The sequence below is a fragment of the Lepisosteus oculatus genome, chromosome 6 (assembly GCF_040954835.1).
Source record: "Lepisosteus oculatus isolate fLepOcu1 chromosome 6, fLepOcu1.hap2, whole genome shotgun sequence".
Taxonomy (NCBI): Eukaryota; Metazoa; Chordata; class Actinopteri; order Semionotiformes; family Lepisosteidae; genus Lepisosteus; species Lepisosteus oculatus.
The window spans coordinates 55450058-55474244 of NC_090701.1; the positions used below are offsets into that span (position 1 = coordinate 55450058).

Below are 24187 nucleotides of genomic sequence, written 5' to 3' on the forward strand. Positions count from 1 at the left end.
TGCAACCCACACTGCTTTCAGAGACTTAGATCAGCTCCCGAGATTAAGCGGGCAAACCTGCACAAGAACGCACAACAAGGAACACAGACCCAGAGTTCCCATCCGGAACAGGAAGTCCACGCAGTATTATTTAACCAGCCGCTGGACATGACTGACTTCAGCAGCTCGACTGTCTCTCAGAATGTACCTTCGCATCATGTCTGATGGGAGTGACAGGAGTGGGCTCTGCCGGCGTCTCCTTGGCCTCATGCTCCTCCTCCTCCTCCTCCTCCTGCTGCTGCTGCTGCTCCTGCTCTTCCTCGGCCTTCTCCTCCTCCGCCTTCTTCTCGGGGGTGACGGTGGTGATGAGGTCGCCAGTGGCGATGCCCTTAGCCGTCCCGTACTGGGCAGTGCCCACCTCTGAAGCGGACATGGAATTCTTCATGAATATTTCGTGGGTTTCACTCACAGAGGCTAGATTGCAGGGAGATATTCAAACACTGAGACTAATCAGGAGGATTTTTCCCCCCCCTGAGATTAAATTGTAAATATTAAGCATTAAAGACAGGAAGAGAAAAATCAAGTTGCATTCATATCATGCAAATAAAAAGGTCAAGGCTTCAAGTTTTTTTAACTATACCCTTTCAATCCAGAATATGAAATCAAAGTTATATTCTGAATTCATACAATATACCATTTGCTGTGCTTGTTGTAACAAAGGTCTAACTGGATGTTATTTTCGGTTGATTGTCCGTGGTTTCCTGATTAGACTCTTAATATTCACTACAGATTTTAAAAGATTCTAAATTGACACAATCCCTGCATTATTTAGGAGCAAAACCAAGTCAAGCAAGGCTCCATGTTCAGTATAAAATAGAGATATTTAGCAACATGATGAATACTACAGACAACACAAAAATCAATGCCAAAAAGACTGAAGCACATTTACAGAAAGAAAGCTGTCTGTGCACTTGCATTGATAGGACTCAAAAGATCTCAATTATTTTGCAATAATGGACAAGTAGTCAGAGTAACTGGATGTTATAATAGTCACATAATATACAGTAGCTACCTGTTTAAATTCAGGCACTAGACTGCATTTTGTAATCTACTGAGCTAGGAAGATTAACAGAAATTAAATACTACATGAAGGATCCAACATTTTAATATGTTAAACACTGTCAGGTTAACAGAAGTTTCCCATTTGTTTCCCTGACAGAATAAAGTTATTGAATCCTCACTGGAATTTGATTACGTTCCGAGAAAACAGCTTCATCCTTTTCATTTTTTTATGGAAGCTGCACACAATAACAGCAATTAAAACTGCCAATTGCACAGAATGCATTCCCGTTAATTGGTATATAAATGGCCAGTTTTATTCAAAGAAAACTATAGTGAACCCTGGAACAACAGTGTTTTGACAGTAACAATTCTATGTGGGAGAGATTTTACTAAGATGCTGAAATATCCAGAGGGCAAAAACAGTACCTAAAAATAAATTAAAGATCCCTGATGCTTCATAAGCATACAGAAAGGAATAAAACCGAAAATGTTTCCAGTGGATGTTTCCCGTCTTTCCCTAGACGTTGTGAGATAAAACAGCTTCCAGAAAACCTGTGGCTCTTCATGAAGAATCTAGCCTGGTTACAGACAGGGGTCTGGGAGGCGCTGATAAAACACGCTTGTCCTGCTCTAAATGGAAGTGTGCCCTGCCCATGATGAAAAAGGTAATAAAGACGGATGACAAAACCACAGCTTTCTTAAGCGGCCGAGAGAGAGAGAGGTCACCAGGAGCGCAGTGTCCTCTGGCAGCAGCTGCAGCGGCCGGGGATTAAAGCCGTTATTTTCCTGTTTAAGGTCAGTCCCACTTACCCCCGTCCAGGCTGCGCGACATGGTGTAGCGCTTGCTGGAAGAGCGCTCGAAGTAGGGAGCGGGCCGGACGATCTGGGAGCTGGCTCTCCGCGTCTGGGCCTGCGTCCTCCCGCTGTAGCGGAACTTGGAGCCCAGCGTGAGGAACTTCTTCGGCGGAGCCTCGGGAGACACCAGCCTTTGGGAGGGAGACGGAGGCGGGTTTAAAGCCCCGGCGACGCAAAGCCGCTCAAAACGCTCAGAGGGGCGGGGTGGCAACGATAAAAAAAAAACAAAAGCAAAAATGAAACGCAAACTATACCACACGGCAGTTCGTGAGGGTATTGGGCCACTCGGGCCCATCTGAACCGTGTGCTCAGAAACATCCTCGCAGTGCCACACTGCAGTCAGCTGAGTAGTCACCTTCCAGTGTGCCATCGCGTGTACCGACACCACTGACATAACCTGTCCCATCCACGCTCTCAGAGACGCTGGAAGGTCCCTGGGGAAACATCTCTGGGCCACACACAGCACATGGAAAAGCAGCGGTGGCATTAGTCCACATTCCGAATGCCAATCTAAATTGATCCTGAAATCTTGGATTCTCTATCCTGGATTGCTAAATACTGTATGGCTACCTTGAACTACGGCACTTGGCTGTATGTATATCGAACTGTGCATTTGCAGAGTTAATTAGATGGATGGGTTTCCTCCCACAGTAGGTTAATTGGTTTGTGGGAACTCTGGCCCTGGAGTGCATGTGTGCATGCCTTTGTTTATTGCCAGTGTGTGCCCTGTGACGGACCGGCGTCCTGTCCAGGGTGTGTGTGTGCCCTGTGACGGACTGGCGTCCTGTCCAGGGTGTGTGTGTGCCCTGTGACGGACTGGCGTCCTGTCCAGGGTGTGTGTGTGCCCTGTAACGGACTGGCGTCCTGTCCAGGCTGTACCCTGCCTTGCACCCGTGCTTGCAGGGACAGGCTCTGGCTCCACTGTGACCCTGTACTAGATGAAGCACTTAAAAAACGGGTGGAAGAATAAGTCGGATGAATTAAAAAAACAGGTTGTTACACACAAAAAATATTAATCTGGCCCAGGAGACAACACAGCAAAGACTTGATTTTTGGCACTGAGGCACTGCAACAATAGTGAGGAGCACACAGTTATTATGCAATACTCTGTTACGTTCCGATAGGCAGTTTGGTAGAGTATGTTTCATTTTGTTTTGCACAGATATCCCCTTTTCAAAGCAGCTGTCACACGCAGACATATGTACATCCATTCATTGATTTATCTTTCATGTAAGACTAATCAGTTTGCAATAACGCTATCACTGTAGCGTTGTGCTCTATCAAGGATAACTTCAACCCCTGCTTATTCTTGGGCTAGACATTAAAAATAATGGTTTGTCTTATACTTAATTTGCCTTATGCTCAAGGATAACAGATGTCTGCTCAATATTAAGAAAAAACGCCATCTGATTCCAAGATAGCAGTGATTACGTCAGGCATATTTTTCATAATCCTTTAGGAACTGTTGCTATGCATCTAGGCTGCTGTCTTACTAATTAGTTATTTTAAAAAAGATGCCTTGTTGGAGGACAAGCCTGATTATTAATTAATTCTGATCACTGTAGTGCAACTATTATAGAACAGCAGGCTGATAATATTACTTTGATCTAACAGTAGGTAGTGTCCCTTAATGTTGTACAGTATATTCAGAGAACTGTACATTTTACCTTTCTGAAAGCATTAGTAAAATATAGTATTAAGTACAGGTAAAACATGGATAATTTTAGTACACATTTTAACAGTTTAATGCCTCATAACCATTAGAGCTACTCTGTGTCTTTATGTGTACCAGCGCACCTCAATGTGCCCCTACCTGAAGAATGTATGATGCTCCACACACACCTTCCACAGCCTCTTAGCAGCCCGATGGTTCGGTAATTTAAAGCCAATAGTGCTTTCAAATTGCTCAAACTGGAGAAGAAGCAAGAACAAGGTTTTTCCTCATTAAAAAAAGGTCCAGCTCTCATTTGCAAAACATGCTAGGTTAGGAGGACTCTCGATTTTAAGCCATTGTCCCAATTTCGGCTTTGAATTATAAATACAGGATGTCTCAGTTTTCCAGTTTCCAGTTTTCACTTCCGCTGACCTTTCCTGCTTGTCAGATCTCAAAAGGGAACAAAATGAGTCTCCCCATGTTTGAATGATAACGGAGTGTGTTTTAACAGGGCCTTGAAGAGTCTGGCTGTAGGAGCATGACAAAATGAGGAGGGTTCACTGCTGGAGAGAGTGGTGAAACCCGTTAGTTTCAGGTCAGTGTAAGCGCCCAAAATGAAGGAGAAGGGGCCCATTTATTTTATATTTAAAATTAAAGATATTATTGAAAACAAAGGTAATGAAACATCAATAATCCCACAGCACACAGGTACCTCTAAAGAGCTAGTCAATTCTCTTCCTAGCCGTTTTGTAGAGTGCAGGGAGATCAAATACGCTTGAGAAGGCAAGATGGCATACACACCAAAGGCTGTGCCGCCTCAAGAGTCAAGATTTATTTTGACTGCATTTCTTTAAACTGGTGAAAGGGCAAGGCTTTAACCTGAATCATGGACTGAAAAATGGAGGGCTACTCATAGCATTATAAATATATTCTGTTATGTGATGCGGAAGTAAAAAATTCAGAGAAGTTTTTCTTGAATCCCTAGCGTAATCCCAGTTAATGTAGGTCGCATAATTATAGTGCCAGGAAGCAATTTCCAAACCCATTTCCCCTTCTGCGATTTCATAACAGTGTAAAGTGATTATTCACAATTATGTACTTAGTTATAACACGTAGATTAGCAAAAACAATTCTCAACATCACAGTCGCCACGATGCTTAAATTACTATTAAATTAATAATATAAAATAATATTACTCATATTTACTCAAGACAGGTATTTTAATTTACTAAGAACTTAATGCTTGTCATATAACAATCATTGATCTGTTATCATCATCAAGGCAAAAATTGACACATTTCTCTGTTGATAAAATTTATATTTTATCAATAAATTTATATTTGTCTTGTGATCTGTAAAACTAGAGCAAATTAATGAAAAAATTAATGGCATACATCTTTAATTTTGCCTTGTGCTGCTCCTTAAAGGTGGTGGTTCCTACAGGGTGAAGTAATAAGTCCGTGCATAGAACTGTGAAACCATTTTGTGCTTTAGCACATTATAAAGTAATGCAACACATCAGATAACCCACAAGGATTAATTTTCTCCCCAAATTCCAACACCATTCCTTACCTCCCCAGGCCGGATTTTAATGTAAAAGTTGTTCCTTTTGTAAGAAATCTTGAGGACCTTGGGCCAAGCGAACCGATTTATTCTCAGCCTGTCTCGGTAGATCAGAAGACCACTGGCACAAACTCCAAGCATGATGTCCACTCCTTCAGAATCCTGCGCAATTAATGTACCATTAGCACTGAGCGTGGCACTCATTTCTCATCAGCAACCGAAGGCACAGAAAGGGGAAAAAAAACAAGTGCTCGGCACCAGGTGTCTTTTTGAGCACGGTAACAATAAAGTTCCCAATAATCAAAGAGCAAATTATCTACGCAGACATTAAAACAAGAAACCAGGAATGTCTTCTGCCTTTATTTTTCTAATATGGTGTAAATAATATCAGGCTTAGGTAATATTTTCTTAATATTGTATAAATCAAGGTTTACAGCAGAAAAGAAACATAAAACCGTGGACAAACTGAGCTCATCTGAATGCACAAAGATCAAATAGTCCTCACTGTGCAATTAATTCACAGGTTCTCTGCAGCTGTTTCACTTCATTTTAAATTGCAACTTCTGTCAAGGATGAATGTAGAACGTGTGCAGAGCAGGAAACTAATGCATGTCAGTGGAAAATTATTTCTAGCAGCTTATGCAATCTTCAGGGATGCTCTGCTACTACCTTAAATTTAATTTGACAACGTTTTCAGCCTACACCTTGTCGCTGACACCTTGGTACCTCACAGTTTCACTTTGTAAGAGAGAACATTCTTGTTGAAATGTTCCTTTGCCTTCATAGTGTAGTTTTTGCTGGAGGCTGTAGAAATAAACTGGCCAGCAGCCGCATCACTCTGCAACTCACAACTGGCAACCCACTGAAGCTCAGCAGTGTGAGCCTGGTCAGTACCTGGAGGGGAGACCTCCTGGGAAAGCTAAGGCTGCTGCTGGAAGAGGTGTTAGTGGGGCCAGCAGGGGGCGCTCACCCTGCAGTCTGTGTGGGTCCTACTGCCCCAGTATAGTGACGGGGACACTATACTGTAAACAGGCGCTGTCTTTTGGATGAGACGTAAAAACCGAGGTCCTGACTCTCTGTGGTCACTAAAAATCCCAGGGTGTTTCCCAAAAAGAGTAGGGGTGTAACCCCGGCGTCAGATGTGTTACAGCAAAGGGGGTGAATACTTATGGAATCATCCGTTTTCTGTTTAATATTTATAATTCATTTAGAATGGTCTGCAGAATTTTGTTTTCACTTTGACATTATAGCGTGGTTTGTATCGATCAATGGCAGAAAAATACCAATTGGATACATTATGATTCCATACTGTAATATAATCGCATGAGAAAACGTCCAGGGAGAGTGAATACTTCTGACAGCCACTGGATGTGACAAACAGAACACAACTCAGTTAAGCTGACAGTCCTTGCTGCATCTCATTTTGATCAGAATCTGATCATTTCTGTCTTCTTACCTGCAGCGACGTTGCAAATGAAAAGCAGCAGACAATAACCATTCCTGGCATGACCCAGAAATGCACATTAAAGTCTGCCCTGGGCAGACCAGGGCAAGGGGAGTCTGGCTCAAGCTCTTTGAAACAGGCAAAAGCAGCCTGTATGGTTTGTATGGGAGCACACTCACCCTCAAACCATCCATTTCCAGTGAAGCAGTGATGATTTTCTAACAGCAAGCCACAATTCCTAATGCCATTTTGCAGCTACCCAGCCACAGGGCTAATGATGAGGTCTAGATCTAAGGTCATGCAGAAGGTATAGATATAGTATATAATGTAGTCTTACCTCCACAGTTGGAGTCAGACACTCAAAGATGCTCCCTATTAACTAGGCCATTTAACAAAAAGAGAAGATACATGCTCATCTAACCAAACTGTTGGATAATTCTTTTAAATTCTTAGTATGGATGCAAAACATTTTCTCTGTCAGAGTAAGGCCCTTTTCATTCTCAATTTATAATACCATGGTGTTGGTGTGGTTTTTTTGTGTGAATGGGCATCTTCACTTAAAACTCAGCCTGCATACGTTTAAATCAGTAATATGCAGCTTTGATGTACAACAGCTCAGCAGCTTAATCACATAAATAATAAATGCCTTGTGCATCCAAATAGCACCTGTTGAATGTATGACGTAAGGGCCTAATGCCAAATTTCAATCCACAATCTGAAGCAGTGAACCAAAACAGATTTTTTAAATCTAATGAGTCAAACATATACCGTAGAACTCTGATTTGTTTGGAAAACCGATATCTGATGTATTCAGAACATATGTGAAACTACAGTTTTCCCAACATTAACTGGCAACTAGGAAAAATGCTTGATAAATTCTCCCCACAGGTGCTATTTGCTGGCAGAAGGAAGCAAGTCAAATGAGGTCATGTCAGCTTTAACCTTTGACCTTTGATATACTGAATCCCTGCCTACATCTGAGTGCATTAAGTCCTGAAACACTAGTGTCAGTTACCTTGGCATGATGGAGATCCACTCCATACATAGACAGCTTTTTGGCGTTCTCCAAAAAATGCATCTCTGCTTCAGCAGGAGTCATTCCTCTGGCAGGATTAGAAGAAAATAAATAAGCTCTCATTAGTGTTTATCTCACACCTACAGTATATACCATGGAAAAAACAACAAAATATCTGGGGTTTGTGTTATGGCCAAACCTGTGAAAAACAGTGTTTGTGTCTGAAAGGAGAACAAAAAGATGATTACTACTCTCTACATCACGTTTTCTTTAAGCAAAAACTGAACCCCAAACACTTCACAGTTGAAGAGCTAAAATAAAAACTTATGCTTGCACACTGAAATGAAGAATTTAAGTCCCATCTTTGTGCCTTCAATTCTTCAGCATCAAATGACAAATAGTGTGACATCACAGGAGTAAGAGATCTCAAAGAACTTTTGCGACAATAACATTTTTTATTGGGATAACTCCACGGTGACCTGTGTTGCAAGAACACCAAAATCAATGCAATCCTCTCAACTTTCAGTTCAGCAACACTCATTCCCTACCGGGGAAATGTCACTCAAATATGCATTAAAATAGAATCTATGCTATGCACCGGCCTAAAGTATCGGCAGACATCCACCCTGTGAGCACAGCTGGGCCGATACTTAAGAAGGCAACCTTGGCCAAATAACAACATCTCTGATCTAACAGATGCTGTATGAATTCAACAGAAAGGTATTCCTGTGGTTACATGAGTCAGTCTCTCTGCCCATCCACAGCCACTCGCATGCTTGTGTTCAGCTAACAAAGGAGGCTAGAAATTCATTACTGATGCACCATCTGACCCGAGGGCACACATGGCTTTCCCTCTTGTCAGTCAGAAGAGCTTTCTGATGTTGCAGCCAAAACATTCAGAAAAAACAACATCTCGCAATGGGATTTCTGTTTGTAAAGTGAGTATATACAGTGGGTTGCCAGCAGCCATATCACCCTGCAACTCACAACTGGCAGCCCACTGAAGCTAAAGGTGTGAGCCTGGTCAGTACCTGGATGGGAGACCTCCTGGGAAAAACTAAGGTTGCTGCTGGAAGAGGTGTTAGTGGGGCCAGCAGGGGGCGCTCACCCTGCAGTCCATGTGGGTCCTAATGCCCCAGTATAGTGACGGGGACAGGCGCCATACTTCGGATGAGACGTAAAACCGAGGTCCTGACTCTCTGTGGTCATTAAAAATCCTGTTTCTTGAAAAGAGTAGGGGTGTAACCCCGGCATCCTGGCCAAATTTCCCATTGGCCCTTACCAGTCATGGCCTTCTAATAATCCCCATCTATGAATTGGCTTCATTACTCTGCTCTCCTCCCCACTGATAGCTGGTGTGTGGGGAGCGTTCTGGTGCACTATGGCTGCCGTCGCATCATCCAGGTGGATGCTGCACACTGGTGGTGGTAGAGGGGAGTCCCCATTACCTGTAAAGCGCTTTGTGTGGAGTGTCCAGAAAAGCGCTATATAAGTGTAAGCAATTATTATTATATACAGTACAGAGTTCTTCCCACTTACACCAGCCGTTTTGCAGGCAATGCTGTGAGCTACAGCCTTTTCCCATCATCTCAGAGTCAATAATAAAGCCATCTTTTACACAATTCTCCACTCTCAAGTCTGATATTTGGACCGGGTTATAGAGTGTCTACACAAAGTAGCACTGTCTCCAGCTAGACACTTAGATGCACTTTGAAAAGGATCCATTCTGGCTGCATAGAGCTTTGTTCTCAGTCTAAGGGCAGCAGAAAGGAGGTCCTTCAGCAAGTCACCTAAATTTATTCAGTTAAAATAAACAAAAGCTTTCATACAATTACAAACCATTTCTGTGTGTACGAGTCCATGCAGCAGGAGGCAAGCAATACTAGTGCTATCTTAACACTTGCTGTACGGTTTCCTATTCCCAGGGAATAATACAATGTGACAAAAAAGTTAAAGAATTATACTAACGAACGGATTTGAAACAATAACAAAAAGGTGCACAAACGTGTGTTGAAGAGCACCAAAATGGACACTGAGCCCTCCACATGATGTAGGTCACAGAAACAGGAAGGAAATTAAAGGAAACTTAAGCTTCTAATATTCCCATGAAAACACATGGAGATAGCAGTGGCAGGAAGAAGCAGTAGTGGTAAACTCCTCCTTTTTTATAAGTATGGCGTATAAAATGCAATAGTGGTACTCATGTTTAAAAAAAAATATAGAAATCCAACCCTTTTTAGCTTTTCCTCAGAGTATTAGAAAAGGTATCGTGAGTTTGCCTTTCCTGGACCTGACAGAGCTGGACCAATAAAGTACACCTGAGCGGGTACAGCTCACGACCTGTAAACCACTCTCTCGATATTAATACCAAGCCTCAGATATCCCGCAGAGCTTGAAGAGGCATCGGGGGGGGGGGGGGGTAGGACTCACTTGTAGTTTTTGTGCAGATCCATGACTTTCTCCTCGAGCTCCTTGGTCTGGTTGGGGGCGAAGCGGAACTCGCTCACGTACTCGGTGCCGTACTCCTCCGGGTCGTAGTCGCCCAGCTCCGACTGCACGGTGTACGAGCCCAGCAGGGTGTGCGTGGCGAAGGAGCAGGGCAGGCGCCCCGACACCACGTCGTCCCGCAGCTGCAGGCACAGGTAATATCTGAAAGGCAGGACATGTTCTGCGCATTAAATGGAGACTCCCGCTCAGACACGGTTATCTTAAAAAAAAGCATCTGTCAGCAGCACGCGTTAAAAAAAAACGGCATACAGGCACTGCCTGGGTTACAGAACACACAGCGTAAACAAAGCGGAATGAAAGCAAAACCACTGCGAGTTAATTTAAATCATCCAATCCGAGTTTATTTTTAGATACTGTGCATGTGTAAGTGAGAAATACAGCGGTGCAATGCTTCATCAAATTAATTTAACCTACACGTTTTTATTTTTATTCCCCCAGCCTAATCTGCAGTTTAATCCAAGAATGACTTGTTTCATGTTATTGCAGAATGCGGTCTAATCATTACATTACGAAATAGGTTCATGCGAGCTAAGAAGTTCATAGAACAGAATAAAGCAGGAATCCCCCACTATCAAAGTATAAAATAGTAAACATGCATATGATTCAAGAATGAAATCCAACTTATAGATCGAAACAAAACCCTCATGTTAGTCAAGGACTATATACAATCATCTGTCCTGCTGACATAGTTAAAAAATAATGGTAATAGAAAACATTACATTTGTCTTTCATGTAAAATCCAATATGTTTTTGCTTAGAGTGCCGGTAGTTTTGTACATTGCTGAAGAGGTGTTTTTTTTTGCACTGTCTTACCTTGTGATGTCCTCAGAAAGCTGTGAGGGATCTGGGGGGTAAAACTTGACGTTGAAGGCAAAGTTCCAAGGACCACCTGTAAGACAAGACAGCTCTCAGCCCCCAGGAATTCTGCGGTCAGGGAAAGATCAAGCTGAAAACAATTCGCATAAAAACCATCCCTCGGGACTACAGTCGAAAGAAAATCCGAAGCCTCCAAGTTTGAAATGATCATTGTGGATGTCAAAGGCTGCTTCACTTTCATTTCTACATTTCTCTGGACCATTCATAAAACTGGAGCTATAGTTTTAAGCAGCATCTTTCACAAAATAAAATGAACTCTTGATCTTTTCTTTGAGAACTGAAACCTACATCAAACAATTTTGCTAGAGGCGATTTAAATATATAGCTCTGAAAATTATCTAGAAGAATCTGCAAATCCTTGATTTTTTTACATTAAAAAAAGAAGAGAAATATGAACAGCAATTGTATTTTGTGCTAAAATATCCAATTGTCTTTTGAAAAAAATCAGTAGAAATTTTGCTCTGCAGCTAAATCTACATCTATGTCTGTACTTTAACGATGGTGTTAAATAATGAGAGGTAAATTGCACTGTATTTTTCATGTTCATGCCCTTGATAAAAATCTTTAAGAAAGTTACAAATGATGACTAATAAGGAGTTGTTTTCCTTTCTTAAAATAGCCAAAAGTCCATTGTCTAATTTACTAAAAGCTGGTATCAGCAACATCCAATCTGTTTTTCTCATTTTGTCAACTCTCAGTGCAGACTTAACAAAATGGCGAATTCCGTTTCCCACATTCAGTGAAACTACTCAATCAATAAAAGAGTTAACAAGCAAGAAGTATTGGTTTATGGCAAAGTACAATCAGTGGTTACGTGCACGAATGAAGGGGTGATGTGCAATTATTTACAGGTGCTTAGGATAACCGTGTGTGAAGGATACTCAGGTTCCTGTGCAGCTGTATGGATTCCTGTAGCATTGTTGTGTAAGGACTATGTATAGGTTAATGTCTGTTGTTTAATGTAATATCTGTTTTTAATACATAAAATTTAATACTCATATCTGTTTATTGTTTATTTGTACAGCCTGTAATTTTATGATAAACTTCATGTAAAACAGCTGTTGGATCCAACACAAATTTAAAACAAATCAGATCAACAAAGTATTATTGGATTGCATCATTTAAAGTTTAAAGAGAAGTTTCAAAGTGTAATGACAGCTAAACAAAAATAGAAAGGAGCCAGATAACGGACTCAGCCTGGTCTTAACCTTGTTCATGTCCTGTGCTACCAATCAAGCAAACCTGTAACCATACATGAGGAAAAGAGACTGAAAGGTGTTTTAAGTTGGAAAATCATCTTTGAGAAAAACGATCTAAAAAATCTAAAACGTACATACCATATTAATGTATAAATATACAAACAACATAAATTGGTCACAGTTGGACTAGTTATACTAAACAAGGTACCAAACTCGGAGCAGTGCTAAATCAACAGCACTGGAGGGGGAGGTCTGGAAAATATTTACATTATGTTAGGGAAGAAGGTGTTAAAACAAAAGTGTAAAAACTTACTTCTTATTTGCTTTTTAATTTCCTTGGCAGGGTCCAACCAATTCTAAGACAAAAATTAAAAAACAAATCATTTCAAAATATACAGGTATCGAACAAAGCAGTCTTTTGCTGAATGTTAATTTTGTCAAGTGTTGAGTGAGCACCTCTAATACAAAATTTAACATTATAAGCATTACAGGGGGAAAAAACTGCTAAAATTCAATGATAAAACAGGAGATTACATTCTCCATAAAATGTACACAAAAATATAAAGCAAAAAAGAGGGTGCACTAATACTGTTCTGCCCAGCATGACAGCTTCTTACTGCTGTTGAAAAGCAGGTATTAGTAAACTGAACAGTAAATGTGCAGTCTTGTTTCTTCGGAATATCAGCGGGTTAGTAGTATGTTAATGGAACATCCTTGATAATCTATACTTTTAAGCACGAGTTACGAAGAACAGTCAATATAAAAAAGCAGTTTTCAAGCTTGGAATTGTATAACTTTTTTTAATTCAGTAAATGTGCATTCCCCATAGCTACTACCAACAAGTATACTTGTATACTACACCTGCAACTAGTATAATTATTATTTGTATATAACTTAGTAATTAGTGTAAAATTCCAGTCTAAGCTATGTCCATAATAAAACATTCTAGCAAACGCCCCTGCTATCTTGTTTATTTTGACTAGAGATGTTATCTGAATGTAGGAACAGATAAACACATGCTATGAATTTTTTTTTTAAATAACTTTTATCTTGTAGAACCCACATAAATCAAAACTAGAGTCCACAAAAGACCTCTTAAAGCTTTAATTCATTCCTCTATCGCATGAATGTCAATACACACAGCTGTTTTGAGAATTAGCAGAAAGCTTAGCTGATTAAGGTAGCAAAAATGAAAAATATCCAACTGGTTTCTCATCTCCGTTCTCGCTTTGCAAGAGTAATTTCCAGCAGCTGGTGAAATGTGCGTTACACACCTTCTGGTTCTCCATGTCTCGGAACGTCATACCAAAGTAGTCCTTTTCCAGGAGGTTGAGCTGTTCACATACTTTGTCAAAAAGCATCTGGCCCCTGGAGCGCTTCTGTAAAGTCGGGGGAAAAAAAATACTTCAGCACCAATATGTACATAAAGCAAAACCAAACCAACACAGAACGCTTTTATCTTGGCTAAGCCAGAAGGACAACAGTGGAACTGAACCTCTCCCAATTCCTCCACTCAATCAACACTGTACAATACTACGACTAATCGCAGCTCTGCATACAAACCCTCACTCACTGTATTCACGCAGTGTATGGGGAGAGCATTTTTTATATGAAACGATCCAGCCACGTTTTGTCTTCGAAACCCATCATCACAAGATGCAAAAATCCCCAAGAAAGGTTCCTGGCAGCACACCCTCCCCTCATCCCCGTGTCCTCTTGCTCTCTAACCTTGGCTGAAACCGGGCAAATAAAAGACAGGAGGTTTTCTTAAAGCTAGACAAGGCACCAAGCCAATTAACCACCACACCGACATGCAGACTACAAACCCAGAACAAGCAGCCTTGCCAGACGGTTTCTCAACTCAACTACCATATTCTAGGACAAATATCAGTTAATAAATTTAGAAGGTACATAACTGTCAATTTAGCACAGTTTCATAAAATAATATGACACCTGAAACATTGTGTTTTCTTTCTTCTTTTTTTCCAGCATGGAATAAACCTGTTACTTGCTCATAAAATAATTATCTGCTGAGGAGGGGCACCAATACTTAGACCTGTGACAGTGGCTCAGTAGTCTTCCCCAGTTAAAAAAAAAACAGTTCTAGAGTCAGTCTGGCTGATTAACAGTGGGCAATCTGAGGGCGAGGAACATAAAAAGAATGAGAATAATGCAAATTCCAATTATATAGGGAGCCACAGCACAAAAGGAACAGCCCAGTTCCCTATTTCCTATTGCAAAAGCCCACTTACAATAAAGCATGGGGAACAGTGGGGCTTGAGCATTCTTAATTACTGTAGGTCTGGAGAAAGCGTCCTATTACACAAAACTGTTCATCACCACCCTGTGTGGGAGGTGGGCAGCATGACACCCAAGGAGACATGAAGACAGTGACATGCAAACGGTATTTGCTCCGTCTGTAGAAACACACAAGAGAAAGCCTTTTCCCTATATCCAGGAAACATGGCAAGCACAGAAGGAGTGGGGAATAGGACTGTACTGTTCAGTCATTACATCCAGTTCTTCCAAAGATGGGAACATCCCCAACACCAAAATGCAAATCCTACCTGTGGTCTTTTGTAAATATATACATGCTGTATTATTAATGCAGAATGAACACAAGCACATTACTATCCTCATCTTACCATTTTAAAAGTGCTTCAAGGCTACAGCTGCATATTTATTTAATAACCTTTAAGGCAAGTGTGGATGGGGGTAGTAAAATGGTGAATTCAGGTTGGGTGTTAAGTTTTTTCTTCATATTCAGAAACACTTAATACCAAAACGCACAGAACACAACTGATATTTCTAAGGAAAGTCAGTGTGGTGTTTAATGACCCATTAAAAAACCCACAAGCAAACATACTTTCAGCACTAGCAAAGAGGTCATGAGACAGGATGTTTCCCTGGGTTAAGTGAGCAATCTCCCTGAAACAAGGTAACCACTTGTTTGGAGAGCAAACATGTTACCATGGTAGATGACAGTCTGCTGCTCAGTCTTGCTTTGATTCAGCACAAGATACTAAGGAAAGGCTGGTTATTGCATCATACCAAAGCTGTTGACAACAGAATAGTGAATAAAAACCTGGAAACCTTTTTGTGACCAGATTATACTCCTTTGAACAGGAAACAGAAATGTCTGACTTGAGGGCCAGTACTTATGGCTGCGCAAAAAGGCAGCAGATAATCATTTCTGCTTTAAGAACACTAGAAATAAAAAGCACAGAAAGGCACTAAGGGAAAAGTGCTGTGCTGAAAGAGGAGCGTGTGTTTGGGAGTGGGGGAGGGGTCGAATCATGTACCTACAGCAGGGTCATGTTATTTTCTTACTTTCTCTGAATGATAAAACTTGGAAAGCACAAGGGAAAAAAAACATTCAAGTACAAATTCAAATTGTCAAAACGTCTTGCATTGTGCTGCACTGTAAAACGCCTTGGTGTACTTTTGTAAAATAATGCCTTGAATGGCAAGTCTAACACAAACGGAATTGTTAAATTGTTCGATTCCCTGCGGGCAACCAGGTTGCGACTGGTGATAGTGGTGATGTTAATGAAATTAAATGCAGACTACAATAAAAACAAGATAAATAACGGGTGTTGAACAATGCAGCTGATGCGAACTTTAAGGCTTGCACACTGTGGGAGATAATATTTGGCATTTGTTTTGTGAGCCGTATGAAGCTATAGGCATACAGATCACAAAGAACACAAAGGAACTCTCAGCTTCATACGGTGCACAAAACACGTTATTGTGTCCCACGTGTAAGATTTTAATGCTGAAAAGAAATACTGTAGGTGTACATAGTTCCCTTCAAATTGATTCAATAGGAACAAACTTAAAATAACTGACAAATGTACAGTTTAAAAAATGTTTTCTGCTTAAAAAATCAAGAAAATATTACAGTGATCTTAGCACATCTTATTAGATTGATCCACAAGTAATATTTGACAAAACTAATTAAGTCTAGAAAGCATCAGGGTCAGGTGATCTTAAAAGCTGACCAAGTGGAAATATGTAAGGGCCACAGTATTGAGCCCTGAGGAACATGTAATGAGTCCAATTTCTGACCTAAATCCACCAAGAGAGACAAAGTGACAGCGATCAGTGAGGTAAGACATCAATCATTTGAGGGCAGTGTCAGAAACTCCAAACGCAGTCTCAAGACAAGAAAGTAAGATATCATGGTTAACAGTGTTGAAAGATTCATTTTTTATAGCCATTTCCACAATTCTAGGGGTTAATAATTATTTGCCTGATAGCTGTCTTACCTTAACCATGATGGTTATTGCTCCTGTTGAACATTTCCTGTTTATCTCCTCCATATACAGTTCACCCCAGGGAAACAGAAAGCCTTCTGAGACTTTATTTACTTAAAGGAATACACAAAGGCGTGAATAAATGTGCCCCTCTTGAGTGAAACAACGTAATTATCCAATCTGTAACTCATTCTGCTATATGATGTTTTTTGTTGATAATTCATCACAGGGGTGAGATATTCTGGAGGGCACTGCAAGTTCTAAGATGGTTTTAAAATCCAACATCAGATAATCATTTCAGACCCGTTAATTCTGATAAAAGAACTGCTTCCTCCTGTGAGTTGGAGGCCTTGCTTGGACTCGATGGGAGGTTGCCACGAGCAATGCCAGTGAGGCTCACAGGGCTCTGACTAGTCTGTGCAGAGAGATGCAAGACGCTTGCTCACTAGAGTCATCCAGTGTTTAACCATGCTTCCTTCTGTAAGCCCCTCAAAGCAACATGCTAGCTGCACGGATATTTTTAATCCTATGTTGTATGTCTCTGCATCCTGCAGAGAGACAGCTGGAGGAGCCCGCGCATCAGGCACACAGAGAAGAGCCTTCTTCCCTCGGATTCAAAGCCCATCCTTCGCATCAGTTCAAAGCTCACTCGTATGTGAAATCAAGCTGTCACATGTGAGTTTCAAAGCAGAGACCTAGTCAAGCAGACATCTGAGCCAGTATTATCCTCTGCCATTTATCAAGATCATCAACACACCTCCTTTAAAAATAAAGGCAACCCATTGGAGGTCATACTGTATTGCCTATAAACACTGAATAAGTTTATTGTTAGATTAGAAAGAAAATCTTGCCAGTCATCTTAGTGAAACAGCCTCCATGCAAATGCATTATATATCTCCTTAAAAACACCTCCCAAAAGCTTGAAGAATCAAGAAAAAAGTTTCAAAGGAATAATTACAGCTGTAGAAATGCATTTATTTTAAATCAGAACTGACAGCCATAAAAAAAAAATCAAAGCATTTTAGCAGAAATAGAGCTAAAGGAAATGCACTTTGTTTTTTTGGCAGCAACATAAATGACTGCAGGGAGGACATGTCTCAAATCACACACTAGATTCCTTTCAAGCCAATAATCACAGCCTCAGTTGTTGCAGAGTTATGAGAAGCATGTCTCATTTGAGAAGCAAATTCCCTTCACTGCGATGCACATGCAATCCACAAACACACACGGGCTTAAATTAAATTTCTTGGACTGCGTCCCACTTGTAATTCAAGTGTAAAACACAGGTGTTTAAAAATAAACATTCCCCTGTAATACCTCACAAGTTTACTATGTGCTAAGAAGTTACTTGCACTGTCAACCTCTCTCAAAATCAAGTATGAGAGCCAGCCAAAAAGGGTGACAAATGTTGACACTATGAATAATGTTGTTTTCCTGCATACAGCAGATGTGTTTTAAACTTCACAGAGAAAAGAATCCTAGTTCCATTATAACTCTATGCACCCTACCAAATGTGTTAAAAACAAGGGACAAGGAATGTACAATCTAACTGAAATCAAGATGCTAATTTACAGGTTAGATATAAAATATGTTATCATTTCTATTTTGTCAAATAACCTGCACTCTTGGTTTAAAAAATGGAATTAATGAAATCAGTTGAGATTTTTTTCCTATCTAAAACTGCTCTATTGTTCATTGTACAATACCATTCCTACACCACCTTACAGTAAAGGAAAGATGAGGGATAAAGGTTTGCAAGGGTAACTGTAATGCTATTTTTATATTTCAGGGTTAGAAAGAATTGGCACTGATGAGTGCATTTCAAACCACGATAGAAATAAAATATAGATAGTAACTTGTAAAACCTCCAATTTACATTACAAATCAGACGAAATGTCCAGGTCTATGCAGCACCATCGTCTGTGATGATCCTGCGGTGAGGTGAAGTGGCCCTACTACATTGTAAACCAGCAGGCTTGTGAGTACATCTCTTCTAATCCAATAGAAATATTGAGGCGGTTATGCTACTTACTTGTTATCTCTGCATGCAGATCGTGTTGGAACATTTTTGCTGTGAAATGTCTACTGCACAACCTGCACTTATTCTCTCATACATCACATTAATGTGGCTCTGTGGTTAAGGATCTGCGCCTGTGACTGGAAGGTTGCCGGTTCAAATCCTGCGGCCGGCAGAGGAATCCTACTCCGTTGGGCCCCTGAGCAAGGCCCTTAACCCAAGCTGCTCCAGGGGCGCCGTACAATGGCAGACCCTGCGCTCTGACCCCAAGCTTCTCTCCCTGTCTGTGTGTCTGTGTCTCCATGGAGAAAAGCTGGGGTATGCGAAAAGACGAATTCCTAATGCAAGAAATTGTATAGGGCTAATAAAGAAACATTATCATTATCATTATTATTATCATCATTACAGTGACTAGTGAGCAGGAAGGGCCACTTCACATTGCAATTCATGTGAACTCTCGCTCTCAACAGCGGTTTGCGACATGGAGACAACACAGCACTTTCACAAAGTTTACAATTCTGTTCTTCATTCAGAATTTGTTCAATTTTGCGATACCATCAATTAATTTAAACACAACAAACATCTTGTAAATATATTGGGCACTTCACTTAATGGCTCGACAAACTGAAGTTAAGACACTTATTATTCATTAAACAAAACCTGTTTACTTTAAATTAAAAGGAGGACTGTTTTTTTTTTTGCTGCTGGATGCATTTTCTGATAAATACTGGAAACAACTTCCAATAAACAAAAGTCATGGACAGGGGAACAAGGGAAAACATTCTGGCACACTGAGGGTTAGCCATGCTCTCAGGCAATCTCCTTTTGATGTGATCTCTGCCTCTCTTGGAGTTTGAGAGTATGACCAATGCAGTATTGTGATTTGAAGTGCATTGTGCATTTAAAGTGTTAGGTGGCTTCTAAGATCTCCACTAATCCAAAAGCAATTAAATGTTCCCCTAGCCTGTACCAGCTCGGCAGTATGCGCGGCACCAGATTAGGAGACTTCAGTGCATTTAGCACGGTCCAGAGACAACAGTTACTAATAACTCTGTACTTTATTATTTCATTCCTCCAATGTTGCTATCACATCACTGCTCCAAAGCGAAAGTTTCCATTCTTCCTATTATTTTTAAGTCAGAGGTCAGCAACCAATGAACTGCTGTCCTGCACCGAGTGTTGCCTTTACCCCTGTAACATTAGTGGAAAATATGTCACAAATTCAATGACATCATCAACTACTATTTTCAGGATAACGGAGCATAAATGCTTTCTGATCTTCCAATTTAAAGCCAGGACTAATCTACCTAAATCCACTGCAAAAGCTAAACCCTTTTAAGCAGATTGGTTTCAAGTCCTTGGCAGGGTGATCAGAATGCATTTTTTGGTCTTCTTATGTCACCCAAGCTGACATCAAGAGAGAAAAATTAAACTTAGTTATATATATATAATTACACTAATTCAGTCAGAGAAGCTAAGGGCTTCTCTCCACTCTATGACTGGGGCGTTTTTCACAGTTCATGGGCTGACATTATAAATTAGAAAAGGTGCTTAATTACAACTGAGCCATTATGCAACATGGTTACCAAAACAAAACAATGACTGAACAAATGACAGCAGCTGTCTGATGAGAATTCGACGTCTTCTTCATTTAAGACCACAATACTGCTCTTGAGGCAAACTAGTGCAGCAACATTTCACATTCTGTCAAATACTGCGCTTTTTTAAATAGCTATTAGCCCTGTAACTTAAGATGGCACACCTGAACATGCACAGTCGAAACACTGCAGTTTTTCTTTCTACACTACATCGTGGAATTAAGCTTTACTTGTTGCGTCTCAGGCCTTTGACAGACTGCATTATTATACAATGCTGTATGTAACTGTACCTTAACAATGATATATAATACTGTAACATTACAATAAGTTATTGAATACAAAACAGCATAAATTAATGCTACAGAACAGGATGCTGTGCTTCTAAAAATGTCTGGGTCTGGCCCTAAGTGTCTGTGCTATTGAAGTTCCCTCAGTCTCCGAATGTCAGTTATTTGAAGCAGTACTTATTACAATGTCAATCCATGAGGATTTATTGTATCATAAAACACTGTTTTATCCATCATGAATCACCTCATCTCCTTGCAATCTATTCTGCACACAATGTTTTGCACTAGTATTACATACAGCTTATTGATGGTAAGACGATGCATTTTGCTAGTTATATTATAACCAGACTTTCCTTTTTAAATGGGTATTAAATCAGTTTAGAAAAAAAAATCAGTGCTAAAAATTCAAACCACATAGCTTCAACTGCAGTAGGCCTTACTGTGGTGCTCTTGGCACAAAAATGTTTTGCCTGGAGCAATAAATGCATTTGCATCAAAATTTAGTTTGTAATCCACACTTTTTTTCTGTTCTATGAAGAGGTTAATTTTTCCCCTCACGATTTAAACCAAGAAAAAAATCATCATCATGTGAATCAGTTCAGTTCATTTGTCATGTGCACAAGTGCAATGAAATGCTTATTTGCATGTATGCTCCAATGCGAAGACTTTAAGGAATCACAAAAAGAAACACAAAACAGTAGCACCAACAAGAACAAAGCTAAATAACACACAACTTAAATACAAGTCAGCAACACAAGCAGTGTGCAAAAAAAAACATCAGTGTGAGCCAGTGGTAGCGGTAGAGTTCAGTAATCTGACAGCTTGAGGGAAGAAGCAGTCTCTGGATCTAAAGGTATGTGCCTTTACGCTCCTGACGCTTACCAGAAGCCAGAGAAGAGAAAAGTGGGAAAGCAGGATGACTGTTATTCTTAACAATACTCCTGGCCTTCCTAACACAGCGAGTTGTGAAAATGTCCACAATCCAGGGGAGCAGTACTTTAATGTGGAACTGGGCCGGCCTGATCACCCCCTGTACTGCCTCTGGGTCAGACAACCAGCTGCTGGATAAACAGCACAACCTACCTCCACAACACAGGTGTAGTCGGACCCGTCGAGGAGGGTGACTTTGCACTGCATGTTCTTCGGTTTCTTCACGGATTTCAGCGGGGACTTGGAGAGCTTGCTCGACGACGACTTCTGAGACGCCTTGTCGTCCTCGAATTGTTGGTACTCGTGCTTCCCCAGTGGAGCTGCCTCTGCGTCTCCGTCTCCGTTCTGGGGGCAGACACATTCCCGCGATCAGATGCGGACATTGTGAACGGAGCAGGGAAACGTACGCCGAGCGCCGAGTCGGATGTCATGCTCAGGAACTGAAATACACCATTAGATGTAAAAATACCTACTTGCCCATTTCATTAAATCTTAAAGGCTTGATTTGGTGATGCTCAAGAGAATCAAAAGGAATTTGGGACAGAGTTGGCTTTTCTCTGATGAAATTTAAATATCACCATTTTCATGACCTCTAATGATAGTGAAGGTTTAGCACTAGAAAAGCCTTCAAATCCCAGACACTCAAGCAAGGATCAAAAAAGGTCACCAGCTCTAACTAAAACACCAGCAGCAAAGCTAACATAAATCCAGCAAATTATCTGCTTATTTTACAATCTGTTTTGGCACAATTAAATGTCAAGATGGTAAACCCAGCCAGGGGAGAGGAATAATTTAAAAAGGTTTTGAAAAGCATTTCCAGATTAAGAATTCTTCACCCTTCAGAAATGCAGAGCTTTGCTCTAAGAGGTATACCTGTAAGTTAACCATCTTTACGCCTTAGGATGCATGGGACCTATCTTGAAATGTAAAATGTCCTGAAAAGAACTAGCTGAAGGTGCTTTCACTGTAATTTCATGTGAATTACCCTGCCTGTTACAGCTTAGATTTGTTTTCATCATGACTCAGGGAAGGCAGGCAAAATGACATCTATATCCTGCCAATGAGAAATATTTTTAAACGCTGAATAACTCATGCAGGAATTGCAGGGAATTCATCACACTATGAATGAAATTTCACGAAAAGGTCATTTTAAAATAAAATTGTGGCATCTCACCTGTTTTTACAGAAACAATTACACTTCTTCCTTTCTTACATTTTATAAAGCTACCTGACTATACTGCACACTCGCAAAAGAACTGGAACACCACAGATGATAAAAAAATAAAACCTATTGCTCCTATTATTCATACTCTCCTGATTGCATACACAAACAACTTGATGGTAAAGCAAAAATAGGCACTGTATGTAGCGATACATTTAAAAGAAATGTAAACTGATAGGATTGTTAATGTGAACAGTAATTTATTGTAATGAGTTTTATATTTAAAAAATCATACTTGATCCACATAGCTTTGCTAATGCTGATGAAAAGACTATACCAGTCTCATAACACTAAACTGAAGGAAACCATCTGTAAAGGCCAGTTGTTTTTTTTTCTAAAATGATTTTCTGCCTGTGCCTTCCATGCATCTAAAGAAGTGCATCAGTTTTTTGTGTGGTTTCGTTTCTCTCTTATATTCTAATCTTTCTGAACATGAGGCAGATGTCTCCCACAAACCAGAGCGCCGTAATTGGATTTGGGAACTAAATCATTACCACAGCAGTTAAAACACAAAACACTGAACTGCTGTCGTAATAGCTTTGCCTCGTGATTATGAATAAACTGTGTATAGCAAGCGCAGACAGTCTTGGCAAGCGCTTAAAGAAAAGCAGTTGCTATGAAATGCCCTTGTGATCCTTAGGGCAAATGCCACAGTATAGTGCAGAGGTTTCCATGCCTTAAAAGAAACAGACATTCAAAAGAAATCAGACAGAGGGCCAGTGTAATCTATGACCACATGAAAAAAGCCATGAAATGTGTCTATGTGTCTGAGTTCTTTAGCGTCCTAGTTAAAACCAGTAGAGATTAAAAACAACTGATGTTTACCATCTCATTGCCCTAAATTATTCTTAGGAATCAACTCATTCCATTCCATTTTCAGACTATTCCTGGTTTGCCAACTGGTTGAACATGAGATCGCTGGCAGAAAAGAGACGTTACTGCCAGACACATTTGTGATCTTCATAGGAGTTGTCTGCACCGTCTGCATTCTTCTAGTTTGCAAAGAAATCACTTATAAACCTAATTTACTGTAAAGCAGTAATCGGAGACTGAAAGAGAGGAAATGGCATGAGACGCGCATCCGTTGTAAAACAAGAGAAACCAAAAAGTTTTCTGAAGGTCCGAATCATAGCTTTCATTCTTCCTTTTAAACCGCCTTCCTAGTAACTTTAAGAGGTGTTCTCAAAATTCTCAATGCAATGCATAATCATAATATGCCATCTAAGCAACTGCACAGAAAATCGAATGTAGAACAACTGTAATGTAGAAGATTTTACATGTTGGAAAAAATAAAACTGAAAAAAATGTAAAGTGTTTAAAAGGAATACTCCCACCACATGGATTAATTCTGCATATGCAAATTTCACATCTAAGAGTAGAATCTTTACCAGGTTCATCACAATATATATATTAAAGTAAAAAAGTAAGGCATGGACAGCATCTGGAATGTTTTAAATCAAAGACTACATTTTACAGCTTTCATAACATTTATAGCCTTATATTTGACTTGCAAAGAATATTTAATTCAAGCCTTTGCCACATGCACTGCAGAGTGCCCAAAATCTTAATATTAAGATTAAGAGGGTGTAAATAATAATTCATAGTGTATAAAATCAATACTAAAAAACTTAAACTGGAAAAAATAATAATTAAACGCGAAGTAACCGAAGCTGCAAGGATGTGCAAGCGATTCTGATGGCAAAGAGGAAGCAGGCACTGAGA

At 40.2% G+C, this 24187-nt stretch overlaps 1 protein-coding gene across 25 annotated transcripts in view; it reads right to left on the minus strand.

Moving 5' to 3' along the window:
* The window catches only part of epb41l3a (erythrocyte membrane protein band 4.1-like 3a), a 107893-nt gene that overhangs the window by 26520 nt on the left and 57186 nt on the right, over nt 1-24187 (minus strand). For 21 of the 25 annotated variants that reach the window (XM_015353551.2, XM_069191594.1, XM_015353549.2 and 18 more), the window contains exons 3-12: nt 21397-21588; nt 13430-13534; nt 12469-12511; nt 10894-10969; nt 10003-10221; nt 7573-7660; nt 5123-5275; nt 3710-3807; nt 1852-2027; nt 188-453 (exon numbers count right to left, since the gene is read on the minus strand). In XM_015353551.2, the coding sequence (XP_015209037.2) occupies nt 188-453; nt 1852-2027; nt 3710-3807; nt 5123-5275; nt 7573-7660; nt 10003-10221; nt 10894-10969; nt 12469-12511; nt 13430-13534; nt 21397-21450 (1278 nt within the window). In that variant the 5' untranslated portion in view covers nt 21451-21588. The remainder of the gene's footprint in view (nt 1-187; nt 454-1851; nt 2028-3709; nt 3808-5122; nt 5276-7572; nt 7661-10002; nt 10222-10893; nt 10970-12468; nt 12512-13429; nt 13535-21396; nt 21589-24187) is intronic. The other 4 variants (XM_015353565.2, XM_015353547.2, XM_069191595.1 and 1 more) reach the window with 1 other exon arrangement.